At 43.5% G+C, this 20975-nt stretch overlaps 1 protein-coding gene and 1 pseudogene across 1 annotated transcript; one reads left to right on the forward strand and one right to left on the reverse strand.

Moving 5' to 3' along the window:
* The first annotated feature begins 785 nt into the window (after nucleotides 1-785).
* On the forward strand, nucleotides 786-16055 carry Spetex2dl2 (Spetex-2D protein like 2). The gene is made up of 5 exons (XM_063267946.1): nucleotides 786-855; nucleotides 1316-1808; nucleotides 9957-10088; nucleotides 10757-10940; nucleotides 15261-16055. The coding sequence occupies exons 1-5, from the start codon at nucleotides 786-788 to the stop codon at nucleotides 15264-15266; spliced, it is 885 nt and encodes a 294-aa protein (XP_063124016.1). The 3' UTR covers nucleotides 15267-16055.
* Nucleotides 16056-18665: 2610 nt separating this feature from the next.
* Nucleotides 18666-19661, reverse strand: Pym1-ps16 (PYM homolog 1, exon junction complex associated factor, pseudogene 16; annotated as a pseudogene).
* Nucleotides 19662-20975: the final 1314 nt, after the last annotated feature.

The raw sequence follows: 20975 nt of genomic DNA on the forward strand, positions 1-20975 counted from the left end.
TAGGGTTCTCTTTGAAAAGTCCTCTTCTGTGAGGACCCCTTCACGTCTCTCCTTTTTCCGAACATTTAAAAAACACCATGCCTAAGAATCTTTTGCAGGGAAATGGATATTGAACTGGGAAGGCCCATTTCTTCATTTTGAGATTCTGGTTATAAACATGTCATAAATATAAATGCCAAACTCCGGAAATGCAGGTGTAGAGCGTCAAATTCTAATCAGACTTAAGTGATGTGGGGTTTTGCTCTAATCTCTATGGTGCTGTCCGTTCCCCAAGTCCATGTTTTTCCTTAGGGTGATCATGCCTTTCCCGAGTACTGGTATGCTGCAGGGTGCTCAGTTCCACATCTGTCTGCACTATTTCAAAGTTTTCCTTCCAGCCCACACATCTATGCCTAGAGCTAGAGGTTAGAACCATCTGTCCCTGCTCATTAACCAACCATTCCAGATCTGTATGGTGGTTTTTTTTTTCTCTGTACTAAAATTAGGACAGTCCAGGCCCGTTGTTACACCGATCACACCACAATGTAGTTACCTATCAAAGGCCAGGGGAGAATCAGATCTTCACCACTGCAGTTTCCAACTTGTCTTCATTTTGGAGACCTTGGAATTTCCCTCCCTTTAAGTGGGTGCATCCATCCCTATTTATTTTATTTTATTTTTTATTTTATTATCATTTTATCCAGCATTACTATATAGTTAATGGCAATTTTAAGTCTCTCGTTTTGCCAGTTCAAAAAAAAAAAAGTAATACTTTTCATCACTACAAAAAGTAGTCATGACGGAATATGGCGCTCAAGCTGTTCAGTGATACGAGATTATCTCCACCCACCACCCTACAGCACGGCTTTGCTGTAGGTAGGCCCCATTTCTCCGACCTTGAGAATGTTCTAGAATTCTCTCAGCTGGCCTAGCCTGTTTCTGTCAAGCCTACAGGAAATGCTCGCATCACGATTTAAATGCCACGAGGGGAGAAATATTCTCGTGCGTGTTCACTGCTGTGTCCCTTGTACCTGATATTTCAGGCACTTTTCCCAAATGGGGAAAAAACGGGGGAAAAAAAGTCCTGACGGCTGAAGGGCCAGCCTGTGAGCATGTCCTCCAACACGCAACCGGACTCAACCTCCTACATGTGGCTGGCGAAAGGGGCGAAGGGGTCCGGCCAGGCGCTGCCTTCTGTCTAGAGGTGCCTGTTATTTTCTATTTCTAGGTGCGTTTCGTTACTTTCCCATTCAGTCGCCGGTCTTTTCCAACGGGATAACCCTGTGTATTCAAGGCGCCATTTTGAGGGAATGACCGGAATAAATGCTTTCCTGAGAGAACTCTGACCACAGTTCTGCACAGCACGTGTTTCAAAGCGTCTTCAGACACGGTTCTGGGGGACCCGGGAGTGGCGTGAGTCTGTCTGTCCATCTGTATGTGGGGCTCGGGCCTAGCTCGTCCAGAGAACTGTACCTCACGCATGCCTCACGCGCACCCCTCACCTACTCGGGTGGGCGTCGTGGGTCCTCCAGTCCCCCTGCGGGGGCCGAGCGCTGCCGCCCATTGGCTGAAGCCCACCACGAGGCCAGCCCCGCACAGTCATCCCCGGGGGCGCGCCGCCCACGCCTCAGTGACTCAGTGACTCTCGCCACGCTCGCTTCCCGACTCCATTGTCTCCGAGGCCCTTGGCTCTCCTTCCACTGCCTCCGCGACATTTTGCCCGTTGGTGGCCAGGCCGCCACTCCGCAGCTGCCCCGAGTAGCTGCTAGCCGCGTGGCTTCTGTGCCATCTTCGGGTTTTTTTCCAGGGGAACTCCGGCTGCCATCATGGTGAGTCAAGGGCAGGCCCTGGGTGACAGTGCAAGACCAGCCAAAAGCCAAAGACTCCTTACAGGGAGGATGAAATTCGGCTTTTTTGATGTAGCACGAAGAAATGGGGGCGAGGGCAAAAAGGGGTTCCTTCGTATTTCCGGTGCTGGGTTCCCCACTGGACAGCCCCCAGGGTAAGGCCTGGAGGGCAGGAGTTGAGGCCTTGTTGACTTTGGGTCCTACACAAGCACTGAGGGGCCCCGGGAGATGGCGGGAGGCCGGTGGCCATGGGCAGCCCTGGGGACCTCGGGCTGCTCCAGGGCGTCACGTGACAGCCCTTTCCTGCCTTTTGGGGTAGGTGCCTTGGGTTATGCAGGCCGCCACCCATCCCTGATGCGGCTTCCGGGTAGGGGCGGGCATGGGCTCCTCTGCTAGGTGAGGCCTAGGCTGGCAGAGGCAGGGCCTGTGGACTTCTGGATGCCAGCCCTGTCTCCCCTGACTCAGTCAGTATGGTTTTGGGGGGCTGGAGGCGGGGCCTTCGCAGGCCACCCTTGGCCAGGCCCTGTTGACAGTGGTGCCTAAGAGGTGGAGGTGGCTTGGCCTCAGCTTGAGTGTTTAGCTCAGGTGTGTGTGGGATGGGGAGGAGCCAGAGGCCTGAGTGGGGTTGGGGGAAGGGTGAAGGAGGGGATAGCAGGACAGGACACCTGCTGAAATCCCTACCCTACCCCAGGACACTGGCTTTGTAGCTTCCAGGCTAGCTTAGGCTACAGTAAGACTCTGCCTCAGAATCAGTACTGCAAAAGTTGATGGCCATATAGTCACAAATCCCTTGTGAGTTGCATCTCGTTTATAATTTTTTTCATTTTCAAGGTAAAGGAAGAAATTTATACAGTTTACGACAGATGTTAAAATTAAGTTGGACTTTAGTAATCATTTTAAAAATTGTGAATCACAATTGTGAATTATCTATCACAATAATTAAGATCGCACAATACTCACTACATTAGTGTCAGAAATGTGATGACTGGGGTTGGGGATTTAGCTCAGTGGTAGAGCACTTGCCTAGGAAGCACAAGGTCCTAGTTCGGTCCCCAGCTCCAAAAAAAAAGAACCAAAAAAAAAAAAAAAAAAAAGAGAGAGAAATGTGATGACTTCAGGCTTTATATAGGGTAGTATTTGTGACATACATGGAAATTTGCTTAGCATAGTGATTTACTTACATTTCAAAAACGTTATCCTAAAATCTTTTAATAACTATTCTCAGCTTCTAGCAATATTTGATATGTGGATATTCAGATATAATGGAATGTGTTACTATACATAATAGGAAAGTGTGTGTGCTAGCCTCCAAGTTCATAGCTGGTATTCTAATATTCTCATTAACTCATAGCTCATTTGGAGATATAATTAATCTGCCTTAAGTTTAATACAATTTGTTTTCAGTATGCTATTATAGTCTACTGGTGGGTAAGGTTATACTTTTCCACCAGGGTCAGTAGTGGGCCTGTAGGTGTGGGGAAAATCTCAACTATTGGGGTTAGTGGGGGCCAGAGGCCAAGGCAAGAGGATCACTTGAGCCCTTTAGAAATTCAAGTCAACTTTGGCAGTGTAAAACATCCTTTAAAATCTGTTGTACTCCAGAAATAGTGGCATGAGTTTGAAGCCAGTCTGGTGTACATAGCAAGCTTCAGGCCAGCCAGATTTACATAATAAGGCCCTATCTCTTAACTTTAAAACTTACACTTTCTTGAACATCAGAGTTTGACTGACAAGTATTTGGTTGTCGAGTGGTTTTGATCATATTTTAAAAGAAGTAACTAAAGCATTTATCTGTCGTGGGAGTTTTAAATAAAACAATATTAAGCATACAGTAGGCATTAGGTCTTATTAAAATGGAGTTCTTTGCTTTCTTGGTTTTGAGTGTCACCTACTGGGTAAGGACCAGGATATGGTGTGCTTTCTTTAATACATAATACACTATTAAGACGAAACAGATTTTATATTTACTCAGGTGAAACAGGTAGCTTAAGCCCAAATCAAGCATCCTATGATATTTAATGCTTTATTTTCCTTCTCATTAAATTTTCTCATTCATTTTCCTTTTGTATAAAGAATACAATTAGAAGACATAGGAGATTTTTTTCTAATATTTTTACAAAAGGAAACCCAATATTTTGAACAATGAAAAGCAAGTTCTCCTGAAAGAATAAAAGAAGTCAGCAGGTTAAAAAAGCCCCAATAAATGTAGGTATTTGACTAAGTCCATGTTTGTTGTGTTCTGTTGTATTACCTCTTCTGTACACACATTCTCAGTTAAGTTCTACTTAGAAAAATTCATGTTAACCAATTAAGAATCTACTGTATGATGATTGTAGAGAGTTTGGATCAGAATCAGGAAAAGGTGAGTTGTGTGTATAGACTCCATGAAAATAAAAGATGGTGTCATCTCTATTAACTCCCGAAAATTTCGAGATGGCAGTGGGGGCTTATATGGTGTTATTCAAGAAAGAGCTATTTCAAAACATGCATTAAACACAGTAGTATTAAGGAATAGGAACAGAATTCATGTATTTCTTTTTTTTTTTATTAACTTGAGTATTTCTTATATACATTTCGAGTGTTACTCCCTTTCCCGATATCCGGGCAAACATCCCCCTCTCCCCTCCCCTTCCTTATGGGTGTTCCCCTCCCAACCCTCCCCCCATTGCCGCCCTCCCCCCACCAGTCTAGTTCACTGGGGGTTCAGTCTTAGCAGGACCCAGGGCTTCCCCTTCCACTGGTGCTCTTACTAAGATATTCATTGCTACCTATGAGGTCAGAATCCAGGGTCAGTCCATTTATAGTCTTTAGGTAGTGGCTTAGTCCCTGGAAGCTCTGGTTGCTTGGCATTGTTGTACATATGGGGTCTCGAGACCCTTCAAGCTCTTCCAGTTCTTTCTCTGATTCCTTCAACAGGGGTCCTATTCTCAGTTCAGTGGTTTGCTGCTGGCATTCGCCTCTGTATTTGCTGTATTCTGGCTGTGTCTCTCAGGAGCGATCTACATCCGGCTCCTGTCGGTCTGCACTTCTTTGCTTCATCCATCTTGTCTAATTGGGTGGCTGTATATGTATGGGCCACATGTGGGGCAGGCTCTGAATGGGTGTTCCTTCAGTCTCTGTTTTAATCTTTGCCTCTCTCTTCCCTGCTTTGGAGTTTTAATGTGCTTTGGATTTAACATACTCAGTAAAATTAAAATTTAATAATTTAATTCTTCCCTTCCAATTTGTATCCCTTTGAGCTCATTTCTCTGGCTAGGACTTCAAGAACTATATTGAATAAGTAGGGAGAGAGTAGGTAGCCTTGCCTAGGCCCTGATTTTAGAGGGATTGCTTCACATTTCTCTCCATTTCTTTAATGTTAGCTACTGGATTTCTCTGTATTGCTTTCAATATGTTTAGGTATGGGCCTTGAATTAATGTCCTCCCATTACCTTTGTCATTGTTAGGATACTAGTAGGTCAGGTTTGATTGAAATATACTCTCAAGAATATTAACAAAACCATTGCCTCTTGTGTACCATCTGGAGGAAGTACCAAGTTCACAGACAGTTCTTCACAAACTTCCCAAAGCCAGCAAATTGGAGCATGAAGAAAGCCATGTCCAAGGCATTCAAAACCAGCATCCTCACCAATGCCCCCAGAAAAGGCTTTCTTAAAAGGAGGGAGGTACTGAGACAGTTGACCATCATACACTCAGAGAAGACTGTGCCAGGAGAATTGGGGAAAGATTGTGGGAGAGAGTAATTAGGTATCAGTAGTCAGTGAGTAGAAAGTAAAGTGAAAAAGAAAAAAATATATAAATAGAAATAAAATAAAGTTCTTTAACAAAATGGGACACAATGTATTGCTGAGCTATACTGTGTTTACACTTGCACAGGCTTTAACATCTAGAGAGACAAGATGTGATGAGGTAGGATGCCCTTGTCATTTACATATACTATGTATACAGCAAAGATAAATGAAGTGGAGAACACACAGATCAAAGTTCCATTGTTCCCTCACACGTATATGGCTCTGCTTCCCTTTATCAGGACTGTGGAGGCCAGTGCTCATCCAGGTCTCAGGGCTCAACCAAAATGCAGTCCCCTGTGATCTCTGGCCAAGTGCTCTTGTGTTCCCAAAGAACTCTGCCTCAGGCTGCAGAGGCACTGAGGGGCCAGCCTTCACCTTCAAGGTGCAACCACTCTTTCAGCCTTTCCAGGCTCTCTGTTACTCAACTGGAGGCTTCAGCAGAGGCCTTTCATCTCAATAACAGAAGCTTACCTGATCCAAAACATTGGGAAGCCATCCTACACTCCTGATTGGCTGCTTATCTGAGACCAAACAACATAACTCTCTTCTTTATGCCTGTTTTCCTGATTTGAAAGTAAATAAAGTGATCATCTGTGGTGTTGGTGGTAAGAATAAAATCCTTAACATGAATAATAGGACCATGCAGAGCATGGGCTTCACATTCTAGATACAGAGTGAATAGCTAGAGGGAATTACCAAAGAAAATAATAAGAATCCTAAAGACAATTACAAAAATAATGAAATGAATTAAAACAAAAACAAAAGCAAAAACAAAAATACCTTGTGGGTGCTGGAATGAAAGGCATGTATTGACTCAAGCTTTGTAGGTATTTGAAATAAAAAGCAAACAAACAAACAAACAAACAACCTCATTACAGTTGCAGCTGTAGCAGGAGAGAAAGCTGGGAGATATCCTGTGCTGCTGCCCCCATGCTGTGATTCTGCAGCAACTAGTTCCTTGGGAATAGAAACCTGTATGCAGTGGGATCCCTTGCTGGCCCTGGCATCTCAAAAATAGAGGTTTCCCTAATCCAAAACCTTGGAATCCAGTTTACTTCAGGCCAGGAATGAAGTCAACCATCATTAGTGAAAGAGCAAGGGAAAAATTACATAGGAAAAATATGTGCCTTAATCAGAAAAGATCCTCAACTTCTAAGGCCTCCACAATCTCCACTCCTCTCTTCCCGGCTTTGCATATTGATGTTGTATAACTCCAGATGGTAGGAAAAGGCAGAGTTCTTCCCAGAAAAGTCATACATGATTTTCACCCTGACATATGTGAGGTGAGGTGGCATCATATCACAGAGTCAAGAAAGCCAGGATAAGAACACAGAAGCCACAGATGTCAATGCCAAATGGACTCCCTCCTGAACTTATGGACCCATTAAAATTGAGGTTTAGCCTAATCTTAGGCCATTCCACTCCCTGCCCACCTGCCTGCTTTTTATGTTTGCTATGAGTAAAAGTTCAGCTTGTAGCCCCAATATCTTCATGATTGGACTTGGACATTCAGGAAGAATGATATTGGAGAAGGGATGGCTATGTGGTTTCAATGTGGTAACACATGGTCCAGGTTGATGTTTGCTCAGTGATGTCCAATTTAATTGTCTTGTTATATTTGTTAAAGAGAAGATGTCCAACTTAATATATAAAAAGTACAGAAATTTATTATTTTATATATGGCCTATAGTTGATCCCTATGTTCCCAAGAAAAGGGAGTTTTTATTGCAAAAAATAGGATTATAGATCATTGATTTTGTGAAATACATGGGTATGTAAATAGAAACAATGTCAGATGTCATGGTCTTTACAGTAAGCAAATATTCCCAGGTTTTATACACTCAGGGGTCTAGAAGGAATATATTGGCCTCCCGAAAAAGGGAAAACCTTAGGAATCGAAATGTGTGTCACATGCATTGTTTCCAATAATAGATTTACTTTTAAGAAAAAACTCCCTTCTCCTTAGTCCCTAGAGATTTGGGTGCTAAGAAAAATCTGTTCCCTAATTCAGGGTTGTAAGCAACTCTCCCCAGCAAAAGCATTGATGACTTCTAATGAAGCAGAGAGAAACATCTAGCTTTGGAATAGAGGTTGCCAAACAGTATTCCCAGTGACATATGAGAGACTGGAGGAAAGGGCCCCCACAGAAATTGATCTATTTGAGAGAGCTAGTTAGCAGGTAGACCATAGAACTTCCCAGTGACATCATCAGTAAGCCCCTCACTGGACAATCTATTGTATCTAAGAGATCCCTAGAATCTTCTGTGATGTCACCAGTGTTGTGGTGACACCAACTGCCTTTGGGATATTCCTTCAGTTCCCTTTGGGTTCACAAGCAGGCATGTTTCGCCAGCTGCTCAGGCTATTTCGCAAGGAAAGTGGAGATCAAGGAGAGACCACACCAAGGCAGAAGGAAGATGACCTCCTCTCTAGTAAAACAGGAAGGAGGAAATCATTCTGGGGAAGGCTTGGTGAGTCCTGGGCAGAGTTGGGGAACATCCTCAAGGAGGTAGGTTTGAGATGTGCCTTCAAGGACTAGGCCTTACAAGCAGGAGCCTTGGTATTTCTCAAAGGCAAACCAAGAGTCAGGAGTTTCTGATCATTAATTTGAGAGAAAGCCAGAAAGTGGTAAGCCTTCAGTTTCTTTTCTGGAAGTTCTTTAATTGTGAGTGTCAATGAATGGCAGTTGGAGGCACTGTGAGATTAAGCATGTTTCCCTTCATGGTGAGGAGTTGAAGCATTTCATCCTCTAGATTACTGTAGGTTACATAAGTCTCTGATGGCGAGAACAAGGAAGGATGTGCCCCTGGAAATGAATTGAGTTCTCAGACACTTTGGGCTGAAACATACATGATTAGAGCTTGATGGTGCTAAGCATTATGAACTCCAGGATTAGCTGCACCACAGCTGATATGAGATAATAATGTCCCAGATGTTTATGTCTCAGTCAGATTATAACTTTCAGTGTCAGGGGTCCTGTAATAGTGAGTGTGGCACGTGTATGGCATTAGAGCTTGGGAAGAGGGACATAGCTTAAGAATCCAGTTGAAGAAAGCTTTTCTGCTCTTTCAGGGATTCACCCAGTCTCTACCATTTCCCCTTCCTCAACCTCCTTTTGGGATTCAGAATGATGTTTTCTGCCCATGGGCCATAAAATATGCAAATTCACTTGGGTTTATCTATCTATCTATTTATCTATCAGGATTTGGTAGGAAGACATCATCCCAAAATGTCATCAGTGAGCAAGAGAAGTGTCGAAAGGAACTGGAGGAACTCAAACTTGAAATCCAGAAGTGTAAATTCGAGAGGGATGAACTTTATCAAATCCTGGACTTTTATATTTGTGATGATTGGGACCTCAGGTAGTCATTATGCCCAGTAACCTGTTCACTGTCTTGTGCTCTCTCTCAGCTAACCCAAGATTTCCTCATAGCACAAGAGAGTTTCACCACTCATCCTGGATTTTAAGGAGCCTTGGCAGGCATTTGCTTGTGAGAAAAGCTAGGTGCTGTGTGTTTAGGGTCAACCTCTCTGGTACGTGACCCTGAGCATCTTGGATTAGCGTTGGTTCTATCAACAGCTGGAAGGACCTGGTCACACTTGCTGCCTCTAAGTGAGGGAATGAAATGCCTGCACGTCATCACTCTTTTACTCTGATTTTGTTCATTATACACTGATTCTGTGGCACCTCCATGCATGTAGTTGGCATTCTACTTGTGTTTATATATGGGTTGGTATGTATGTATGTGAAAGTATTTGTTGGTTTTATGCTCACGGTCAGGGAGTCTGGGGAGTTTAGTGGGATCTGAGGATTTGTGTGATGGACAGTTTGCAGGTCATGATGGTATGGAAGCCCACAGAGTACTTTGCATCTTCTATTTACTTAGGTGGTAGATAGGACTCTCCTGAGGGAAGGAGGGGTTACAAATCCTCGTCCCTGTCAAAGTAGTTATGCCCTCTGGGAATTCATGGAACAGTAGGAAACAAGGTTTGAGAATCCCTGTTTTCAAAACAAAAGAATTGTCATCACAACTATCTGTTGGACCCAAGCCATTCCAGTACAGAGGGTCCTTGCAGAACCATATCTCCACAGTCTTTGAAAGAGTCCTTATTTCAAAATAACTCTTTGCTGATTTGCAAAGAAACATTTCCTTGAAAGAATTGTTGTTGGAGTCTCACTGTTGTGTTTTTGCTCTGGTCTTTGTGTTTGCCACATGATTCCCTACCCCCTCCTTTCTTAAATTTGAATTTTTTATTGGGTTTTTTATTTACACTTCACCTAATTCTGAAATCAGGAGTTCAGATTGTTATTTCTTCCTTGGGCCATGTCCCAACACAGGCTGGATGTCGAATTGCCAATACTTCAATCCGAACATGAGAGGAGAATGATGTCTATGCAAATGATGACCAACTCAATAAGTGATGCCATGGAGAGGTACAAGGAGCTCATACAAGCGAACAGTTCCTACCGGTGAGTCACTGACAGAGATGAGAACCCAGCACTAGGCAGGAAATGCTTCTGTCCTGTATGACTTTGAACCAAATTCAGGGCTCTGGTTCCATAGTGTCTGACTCTTAACAAGAAGCCTGCCTCCTGGCAAGGGTCTTAGATTAGTAACTAATGGACTCATTTGTCGTACATGCGAAGTGTGTAGAAGACCCTCCAATTGTTATTTTCCCCATTGAGGATCCTCTAGATAGAAAGTTTTGAACCATGATGGGAATATCAATCAACTCTGAACCTGTAGTACTCTGACAGGAGATTTAAAGATCTGTGATCCATGAGAAACACATGGAAAGATTGTATAGCTATTGGGTCTTCAACTAACCCTCAGAGGGGATTTCCCCACTATGTGAAGATGGTTTTAGCACACCATAGATATATAAGCACCCATATGGACCATCTCTTCTTCCTTGATTTAGGTAAACCGTCTTAGTGTCAGGATTTTCAGAAGTACTTTGACTCATGTGGATTGTGGATTCTGGATTTGACCCCCTCTAGTTGGTGCTAACTTGTATAGTGTGGCTCTATTCTGCGGATGTCTGGGGATGAGGACCCATGAAGGGATGATTGGACTTGCAGGAGTGAGAGGCAAATAGAAGCTGGCTGGGATTTACCATTGTTTGTTTGTGGTTCAGCATCAGGCACTCCCAGCTCCTGCGTGAACAAGCTCAATTGAAGAACAAAATACAGATTTTGCTGAATGAGAAGAGAGAACTGCTGGTGGAGCAGACTGAACTCCCAGCATCCTCTGTGGAGGCAAAGAGGTTCTGTGAAGAGACCGGAATGAACATCTGTGTCCCCAGTGCCAAGCAACAGCAGGTAGGGTTAGACCTCAGGGTCAGGTTGTCCTCATGTCTTACCATAAACATAGACAAACCAATGTAACTGTCTATTGACTGAGCCATGTACTGTCCTCAGTCTCATCCAAGTGTTCATTTATGTGATGGTTTACAAGGCTTTCTGTGGAGATAGCCCTTTTTCAAGAAACGGCATGTTTGGAAAGCAAAAGCTCCTGCTCTTCGAGAATCTGCAGCTTATTAAGGGAGATAAGTTAATCACACATCACAGCACTACATGCCATTATGTGTGGAGGGTGCTATGTGCAAGCCCCTCTTTAGACTAGAACAGGGCTTTGAGGGATGAAGCAAAAGCCTGGAGCTCATTTTCTTTACAGGGATCGTTTGAGACTCCAGGAAGTAAGTAGTTTTCAAGGAGGAGAGCCTGGTGGAAATGGCAAAAAAAGGTTCTAATTGTCATTTGTGGTAGCTTTTGTTCTTCCTCCCCCCTGTCCCTCTATATGAAGATGGTGTCTGCCTGCTTCATAGATCTTGGGTAACTACAGAGCCTGAGGAGCAGCATGTCAGTCCTGTCTTATTTGAGTGCTCCTGGAGAGTTCACATCTGGGCCTTACAATATGAAGCTGGTTAGAAGAGCAAGGATGTGGAAAAGGTTTCTCAAAGGCTGAGGGTTGGCATGAGAGATTTGAGACTGCAAGAACAAAGTTATACCTATGTACCCCCAATTCTCACCAAGAAAGGTGCATTGCTGTGCTGACCTGCATCTTATGGAACATGCGGGGAGGCCAGTTCATGACAAGCAATTTTGTCTAGTCATCATCCAACTTAGTCCTTTAAGCCTAGGTCTCTCAACAAACATGAAGCTTCCTGTTTTGTGCTGGCCAGCAGTCTTTGCATCACTGGTCCAGTTCCAGGTGGAGCCCCCTCTCTTATTTTCTCAACACATTCTTAAAACATTCAGTGATTTTCAAAATAAGGATTAGATTTCTTCACTTTACCTGAACAGAGGTATCCCCCTGGAAGACTCTGGTTTGTCTTATTGGTTTTGCCATGATCTTGTATGGAATCCTAGAGTGCATCCCTCTGCTGACATTTCTTTGCTGACTATATCATGGGCATGGCATTCTTTTAGGATAGACTCCCTCTCAATATTGTACAGTGCTGCATTTCAGAAAAGTCACTGTATGTTATTTATTTAGCCTTTTTCTGACTGACATTTAGGTTGTTTTAATATCACATGAACTCTAATGTTATGAAAAGTTCCTGGTAAATGACCATGAGTCACTGCCTTCTCTGATGCTTCCAAGGTCTTCTATGAAGGAAACAGGGTAGTTTTAGTGAGGGGCCTATGATGAGTCAGCATAGAGCTTGATGGAGTCTTTTCCTAGAAATCTCTGTCTTGGGAATTTGATGTGGTGTTGTTTAGGCTATTTGTGCAGAACATGTAACTTATTTGTAGGACCATCAAGTATCTGCATAGAAAGGTTTCCTGAAGTGGAAATGAGTACAGGCTAGGGCAGCACAGCCTACTTGAGTGTAAGAGACTTGTACACAGATTGTTCCCAGTAATTCCTAACTCAACAGGAAATGTGCTGCATAAGAGCAAAGTTTTCATTTGTGCATGTGAGTGTGTATCTGTGTGTGCGTGCCCGCGCACGTGCGCATGTGTGTGTGTGTGTGTGTGTGTGTGTTTCTGTGTGTGTGTGTGTGTGTGTGTGTGTGTGTGTGTGTGTTTACCAGCAGTGGCTGAGCATGTTTATTCTCATGTTGTGTCTTTTTCTAATGCTGGATGATTTTTCAAGTCTTTTTGGTATGGGAATTTATATATAGGAGTGTGGGTGAGTGTGTGTGTGTGTGTGTGTGTGTGTGTGTTTGTGTGTGTGTGTTTGTGTGTGTATGTGTTTTTTCAGTAGTGAACGTCTGTTTCTCTCTATTTCCAAGTTTCATGAGAAACGAATTCTAAGAGTTCACTTTACATCCATGAAATATGAAATACAGCTGCCCAGTCATTTGGCATCTCCATCTAGCTCTGTACAGCCAAAGGACACTTAACTTATTAATTAATTCTGTTTTCAAAAAATTCATAACAGAATTATCTTGCGAAGTCTGGGGAGGAGTGGGAAATATGTTCAAGTGAGTCCGGTTTCACCGGGGTAACAAATGGTAAAGACCTGGATCTTGCAGGTCCCTTTTTGTTATGGTGTAGAAGCAGGACAATAAAGTCCTTTAGAAATGCAACCCCCCAAAAAGAGGACACAAAAACACCTGTAAAATTAGATTTTCAAGTGATAGGGGAAAACTACTGATCTGCATTGAAATCCTTTGGAGCACATCAAAGGAAAGGAGTACAGGGAGGTAAGGGCAAGGCTTCTCTATAAAACCATGAGTTTATGCTGCTTCTCTGTTCTTTGTGAATTGTGAAAGCCCACTGGAAGTTTGTGTCACTCACTGTGTCTTCTCCGAGGTTGCTTTCCACATTGCCTGCTACCATTTCTTTCCAGTTACCTTGGCAACTCCAGCTTCCCCTGGGCTGTGGCTTGGATTTTATTCATTGAGAATTTGAGTTGCTTGGAGTTGTATCATCATACAGCAAAAGTCCCATATGCTGTGGTGCAAGACCAGGACAGTTTCAGGAGCCCCTTTAGGTGCACAGATAATCCAAAGCACTCCCCTATGTTATCTGTGTAGTATTCTGCAAGTGCTGTTAATCAACATCATTGTCTCTCAGTTAATTTCAGCCTCAATGAGGTTAGGAGAAATGATGAACTTCAGATGGGTCTGGGAGTGTAAGAACAGGTAGCCCTATGAGAAGCCATGTTCAGAAAGTGGAACAGAAGTTTTAGTTAACCCAGTGATTCCACAACCAGGAGTAGGTTTTGCCACTGCAACTAGGGAGCATCAGAGTTGTAGTGGTCCCAGAGCAGCCTGGAAGGAGAATCAATCCAGACATCCATCAGCCAAGGAGTAAAAATGTACCATAGGGTGGAGCCCTTCCATGGATTCTTATTCAGTGTGAGATAATCCATGCAAGCTTTTACTTACTTACTCACTCAAAATATCTGTGGCACAATCACATTACCTGGAGAAAATTTATTGATTTGGATCCTGGTTATGGAGATTTCCTATGATTCTAGCTTTGGGCATGAAGTCACTCAAGCTATGGTAAAGAGAGCTCGGATTAGAAGAAGCTGCACACTGTGGGGAAAGTCTGAAAGAGTGAACAAGAACAAGAGTCTAGTCCACCACCAGCATATGATCCCTTGCTGGGGAACAAGACTGCTCTACACAGCCTTGGGAACTTGCTAAGCAAGATTGGTAATAGGGAAAGAACCCTGAGTCTATATCGATTTATAAGAGGACAGCACATCACTGACTGAGCTGTTTATAGGCTCTTGTCACTATGTACATTAGCCACACAACATTTGTTTTTATGCCTCCAGCGTATCCTGGGGAATCTTTACATTAAGCATTAATGTTCAGGTAGGAACACAGGCTGGAAGAAGCCATGTGAATATCCTTTCCCTATATAAATACCCTTTTTGGGTGAATGACCACCCACATGGTTTTCAGCCTCAGGCAGCTAAAGAGCTACTCAGAGTATTGTTCTGGTAGAGTTAATGTGAATTTTCCCCATGAAACAATATATATGATCCTCTGGATTTCTTGGTATTTTCTACTCCTTTCTTCCTGTGATCTCTCCGGAAAGATCTCAGGACATTTTCTCTTCTGTCCTCTCACAAATTGCCTTACACTAGCCATAGACTTACAGGGGTGCTGGTGTGTTTCTACATCACAATCACCTATAATGTTCCGTGTGTTTGCTGGGAAGATTTGCATGGAGCACATTCTCAGTGATTACAGGATCTATGCACTTCCCATGGATTTGATGTGAGATGGCTTCTCTGTGTATTTGCAGGTACAGCGGTTAAAATGGAACCTAGGCAGGTTCCTTCACTGCAAACATAGTCAGAACTTTCACCTCAGTTCTGGGCATGTTCTCCAGAAGGAATCCACATGGTATTCTAGGTTGCTCATAGCTCTCTTGAACTCCGATTCAGAGACAGCTACAATGTTATTATTCAATATATTATACCTGGACCAGTGGAAAAATATGCTCATTTTTTCTAAATTCCAGTACAGTGCATAGTCCACAGTTTAAATTCTAGCAGTTTTTAAAAGCTGAGATATAAATCCAAGCCCAAGTACTCTATGACACTTGAGGATGCAGGGACTTACCTCAGCTGACAGGTCATGCTGGATTGTCCAACTGAATAGAGCTGATGTAAGAGGGAGAGCAGAATAGACAACCCCTCACTAAACCTTTTTTCCCTTGCTCTGCCAGGTCTGAAATTCTCCAGCAGAAACTCAAACATGACATAGACCAGGACAAGATCTCCCTTGGTGAGAAGTGGTACAGGAGGAGCGCTAAGTGTGCACAGCAAATACACCACTATTGCATCTCATCTGTAATGTCCATAGCAATTGTGGACTGCATTTTCCTCCTTTAGTTTGATTTCTTTGGATTGAACAGGCTGTACTTTCACCTCGCCTCTCTCCAGCAAGTGTACAGTTTTGGAGGGACCCAGAGAAGTGCTGATGCACATCAATCAAGAGCTGCCGGTCATCCAGAAAGACTGTGCACGTGTAAATTTGTACTTGTCCTGATGGGTCATCCAAAAGGGTTTCATGGAGATCAGTTCACAACATTGGAAAGACTTTGGGACAAAGACTGTGATGTATTTTATACTCGGTATTGGATGGTCTTGTCCTTCATACCCCACTCCAATAGAAGAGACCTCCTTACATTCCGCTTGAAAAGATTATTACCATCAGTAACTGCTTGTCTATTATGTTCCAAGGCCAACTACGGGGTATAAATCTGTTCTGCAGAATGAATAGCAAAAGAATGTTTAGCACAATTCCTCTGTTTAGATTTTGGTTTCAGTTTTGATTATTTTGGTTCTTTGGTTTTTCTTGTATTCATTTGAAAGTTTGTTATTTATTTGTTTTTGTTTTATTCTTACAGTTGATTAGCTATTTTGATAAGGATATAGACTGTATATATTGACTACCCACATCTGGTTACTATTGAGTAAACTGGATGTATTCTTTTAAATAAAACAGTGATCTCAAACTCTTCACTCTTAAGAACCTTTTTATTGATCATTAGTGTCACCATCTGAAATCCCACAGCTATCAGGTAGCGATGGATCTCTGCATTCTCGTGGGGACTGGGCATCATAATTACTTCCCAGTCAGACTGAGATACAAAAGCCATTATACAGTCACTGTAGACTGTGTTTCCAACTCTGTGAATACCATGTTCATCATGCAAAATTTACCCACGGTGTAACCTTGTTGTCAATATTTAGATACCACTTATTGTGCTGTTTTGTGGATGAGAGTGTCGAATATATTAATGGGATATACATCAGGTTTTCTGTAATATTTCCCAGGAAATAAATGCATGGGATAAGGGAGATTAAAAGCAATCAGGAAGCCAACACCCAAATTTTGTTTTGGAAAGAACTGAACACCCAGAAATTTGGATGATCATGACCACAGCACAGACCGTCACTTCTGTCCACCTCTGCACACATCCCTGGCCCAAGAGGAAACTGCACAGTGCCTCCGATACAGGAATATGAGAGCAGTCAGCGACAGGAACCTACTTGGTCCAGCCTGGACCCAGAACTGAACTGAGTACCGAGAATATTTGAAGAAAACCAAAGGCATAGTATTCTGTGTTTCCTGATTGTGGCTTTTTTTTAACACTCTAAATGCGATTTTTTTTTTGTTTTTTTTTTGTTTTTGGATATTTTTTCATTTCCATTTCAAATGTTATTCACTTTCCTTTTTTCCCGGAAATAAGACCCCCTATACCATGGCACTCCCCTTCTTCTATAACGTGTTCCCTTTCACATCGACCCCCTTTCCCTACTCCTGACATTCCCCTACACTGGGGGTCCAACCTAGACAAGACCAATCGTTTCTCCTTCTATTTGTGCCCAATAAGACCATGCTCTACTACATAAGCATTTGGATCATAGGTCAGTCCATGTATAGTCCTTGGGTAGTGGTTTAGTCCCTGGGAGCTCTGGTTGGTTGGCATTGTTGTTCTTATGGGGTTGCAAGTCCCTTCAGCTCTTTTAACCCTTTCTCTAATTCCTCCATCTTGGATCCAGTTCTCAGCTCAATGATTTATTGCTAGCATTCGCCTCTGCAATTGACATGATTTGTCTATGCATCCCAGTAGATTGCTATAGCAGGATCCTGTCCTCATGGTCTCCTTAGCTGCATCAATCTTATCTACTTTTGGTTGATATATATACATATATATACATATACATATACATATACATATACATGTATATATATATATATGTATATATATGTATATATATATATATATCACTGTCTGCTCCAAACTTTTGCCTCCATATCCCGACCTATGAATATATTTGTTCTCCCTTTTAACAAGGAGTGAAGCATCTGCATTTCAGTGGTCCTTCTTCTTGAGAGGCAAATGCTAGCAGCAAACATTGAACTGAGACTGGGCTTCCCATTGGAGGAAATACTGAAAGTATTGGAAGAGCTGAAGGGGTTTGCAACCCCATAAGAACAACAATGCCAACCAACCAGAGCTCCCAGGGACTAAACCATTACCCAAGGACTATACATGGACTGACCCATGGCTCCAGCTGCATATGTAGAAAAGGATGGCCTTGTTGGGCACCAGAGGAAGGAGAAGCATGTGGTCCTGCCAAGGCTGGATCCCCCAGTGAAGGTGTATATGGGGGGGACAAATTGGGTGGGGAACATTGTTATAGAAGAAGGAGGGTGGGATGGGATAGAGGGCTTATGTTCGGGAAACCAGGAAAGGAAATAACACTTGAAATGTAAGTAAAAATTATTCAATAAATGAAAAAATTCTGAAAAAAATGAATTTGTGACCAATGGTGCTGGGTTAATTCCTCACAAGTTGATCAGATCTTGAAGAAGTTCACATTGATAGATTTCTAGGGTAGGAACTCCCAACATTCCCTGCTTCAGTAAAAATAGGGCTATGTATTCAGGCCCTTCTCAGCGTAAGAGACACAGGCTGTCCCTTCACAGATCATGGGAGACAAAAAAACAATGAAAGTTGCAAGCCTATACAGCTGGGTGTGGTCGTGGTTTGGCCTTGTCTACCTGGATGGTTAATCACAAGAGTTCCACTTTTCTGTATTTGAAGTATGGAAATGAGCTGGAGAAACGAATCAGCAGTTAAGCACAGTGGCTGCTCTTTCAGAGGACCTGGGTTAGAGTCTTAGTGCCCACATGGCAGCTCTCAACACTCCATAACTCTAGTCCCAGGGATCTCATGCCCTCTTCTGATCTTTCTACACACCAGGCACACACTACTGCCCAGATATACATGCAAGCAAAAGACCTGTAGACAAGAAAACAAAGAAACAAATACAAGTGAATAAATAAATCTGTGGAAACCACTTTATCTCAACAGAACATAGGTTTGCTACAAAAATAAATGAACTTTTTTTTGTCATCTACATGAATTTATTCATACTTTCTTAAATAAAAGATGAAAAGGAGGAGAAGGAGGAAGAGGAGGAGGAGGAGGAAGATGAGGAGAAGAAGGAGGAGGAAGAAGAAGATGAGAAGTTGGAAGAGGAGGAGGAGGAAGATGAGGAGCAGGAGGAGGAGGAGGAGCAGGAGGAGGAGGAGCAGGAGGAGGAGGAGGAGGAGCAGGAGGAGGAGGAGGAGGAGCAGGAGGAGGAGGAGGAGGTGGTGGTGGTTCGGGTGGCCAGGGAAGTTATTCATAAACACTGAACAGGAACCAAGACTCCAAAACTTGAGTACTCTTTGTACCCTCAGCCTCCAACCCTCCCGGAGTTCCTTTACAACAAGACACCCAGATCAGCAGCAGAGGTACCTGGGGCCAGCACTCAGATTGTGAACAATGGGATGGAAGGGGAAAGTTCAAAAATGGGAGCTGAGAAGGGGAAGGGATGAAGAAGAGAGATCCTAGGCTCTAGAGGACAGTCGGCCACAGGAGGGGAATGTGAGCCAGTATGGGGGAGCCCATACTCGGGCCCATGCTCCCTGGACCACAGAGCACCCCATGGTTTGTTCTTCAGTCCACTCCCCTATTCCTGAAGCCTCACAGGCCCAACTCCAAGTCCTCCAGCCCCTCCTCCAAAACCCTGTGCCATGTCAGCTTTTCCAACTGTTCTCTGTTGAACTTCCCAGCCTGGAGGCGTTACTGCAGCTTCTCCACCTGTATCAGCTTCTTCCTTAAGTTCTTGATCTTCTTGGCTTTCTCTGTGGTGGCAGCAGAGTCGGGTGCATGGAAGGCAGCTAGAGAGGTGGCCTGGGGGCCATGGAGAGCACTGGGTGTCTGGGCTGAGAGTCCCAGAGACACCTTATCAAGAGTCCTGTTCAAGGCCTCTGTGTCTTTGTCCTGTGGCTGTCTCCTCTTCTCATTCCACTTCAGGTTGCGTTTGGCTTGCCTGCTTCACCACTGTCAGGTCTGGATGGGGTGACCTGTGTGGAGGCCTCAGGGCTCTGCCCTGGGTAAAGTTCTGGTTTACTCTTGAAAAACTTCACTTGTTTTCATAGGCTTGGTTTCTTGGAGCACATATCCTTCTTTGACCCTCCGCTACTTGTGCTGTGTCCCATCGGGTCTCTGTGTTGATTCAATGTAGTTGCCGACGGTCATGTCAGTTACAACGGGAGTCGCCATCTTGAGAACCAGAACCCGATAAATGAATTAATAGGGGTGATAAATGGAATTGTCCTGCATTTAAGTTCTTGATAAATGGCAGCATTCATTCTTTTTAAAATTGCTTTTTAGGTGACCTGGGTTGGATCTGGAATTGTGTTGGGTGGTTTTGAGTTTGAGAACTCAATAGACTATGCCTTTTATATGCATCATTGTTGCTGTCCACTGGATGAGTTAGGTCCATTTTAAACCTAATGCAGGCACCACAAAGTGAGTTTGGAGAGGACGTACTGAGAACAACTCCCTGGGCTCTAGCTGTCTTCTAGATAACCCACTGTCTCTACATGGAAACCTTGCTCAGGCTACCTTCCTCATTTCCACCACCTTATGTCACCGACATGACAGATGCCTGAGAAACACTTTTCTTCAGCCAGATCTGCCTCTTCCCAGGTGCCCCCTTGTTCTATGTCTAGAAGGTTCATTCAGGTTCGTCTCCTCCCACAAACCCTGTGTATCCTTCAGAACACAGTTGAGTTCTTCCCAGCATATGGAAATAACACCAGACAATGGAGACTCTAGAGTCAGGAAAACATCTAAGAAGCCAGGGCACTCAGATTGCACAGGATCCTGATAACCAATGGGGAAGACAGGGTGGATAGACAGATGGCCACTTCTCTATTCAATATTTGAGAGGGCACATGCACTTCATAATTCAGGAAAGTCTCTACATGTATACCTGTAAATAGCTCAGCTGATTACTACTAATTGCTGGTTAGCTCTGAGTTAACTTCTAATCCAGGAATACTTCAAGAGGAATACTTCAAGGTTTGGCGGCCATTGCGTATTCAAACCCAGTTGCAGAAATACCAAGGAGGGAGAGCTACAGGAATATTAAATACAGAAGGCCCTAGCATGAATCTCAGGAACAAGGCAGCCACCTGACCTGAGGAGCAAGCCTGAGCTTTGAAATGAAGGACTTTGCTCCCACTCACTCCTGGCTGGAGATGAGATGGAAGGTAGGACATTAATCTCAGATCTCTAGCTCCCAGAGCATAGCACAGCGTCAAGGTTCAGTTCTTTGTTCGCTGTTGTTTTCTCTCATGCTGCTTTTAGGATTATTTCTTTTAGTTTTCTTTCCTTTTCTTTTTTCCTTTCCTTCCTTTCTTCCTTCCTTCCTATGTTTCTTTCTTTCTTCCTTCCTTCCTTCCTCTCTCTCTCTCTCTCTCTCTCTCTCTCTCTCTCTCTCTCTCTCTCTCTCTTTCTTTTTTAATACAGGATTTCACTGTGTAGCTCTGGTTCTCCTGGAACTCGATCTTTTGACCACTATGTCCTTGA

This window comes from Rattus norvegicus, chromosome 9 (assembly GCF_036323735.1).
Source record: "Rattus norvegicus strain BN/NHsdMcwi chromosome 9, GRCr8, whole genome shotgun sequence".
Lineage (NCBI taxonomy): Eukaryota > Metazoa > Chordata > Mammalia > Rodentia > Muridae > Rattus > Rattus norvegicus.

Excerpts from the sequence above, each read along its gene's own strand:
- Spetex2dl2 (XM_063267946.1), top strand. The coding sequence starts at position 786 with ATGGCGCTCAAGCTGTTCAGTGATACGAGATTATCTCCACCCACCACC. Across the intron at positions 856-1,315 it reads ACAGCACGGCTTTGCTGTAG|AGAACTCTGACCACAGTTCT; the intron begins GTAGGCCCCATT and ends TGCTTTCCTGAG. Across the intron at positions 1,809-9,956 it reads GAACTCCGGCTGCCATCATG|GCTGGATGTCGAATTGCCAA; the intron begins GTGAGTCAAGGG and ends GTCCCAACACAG.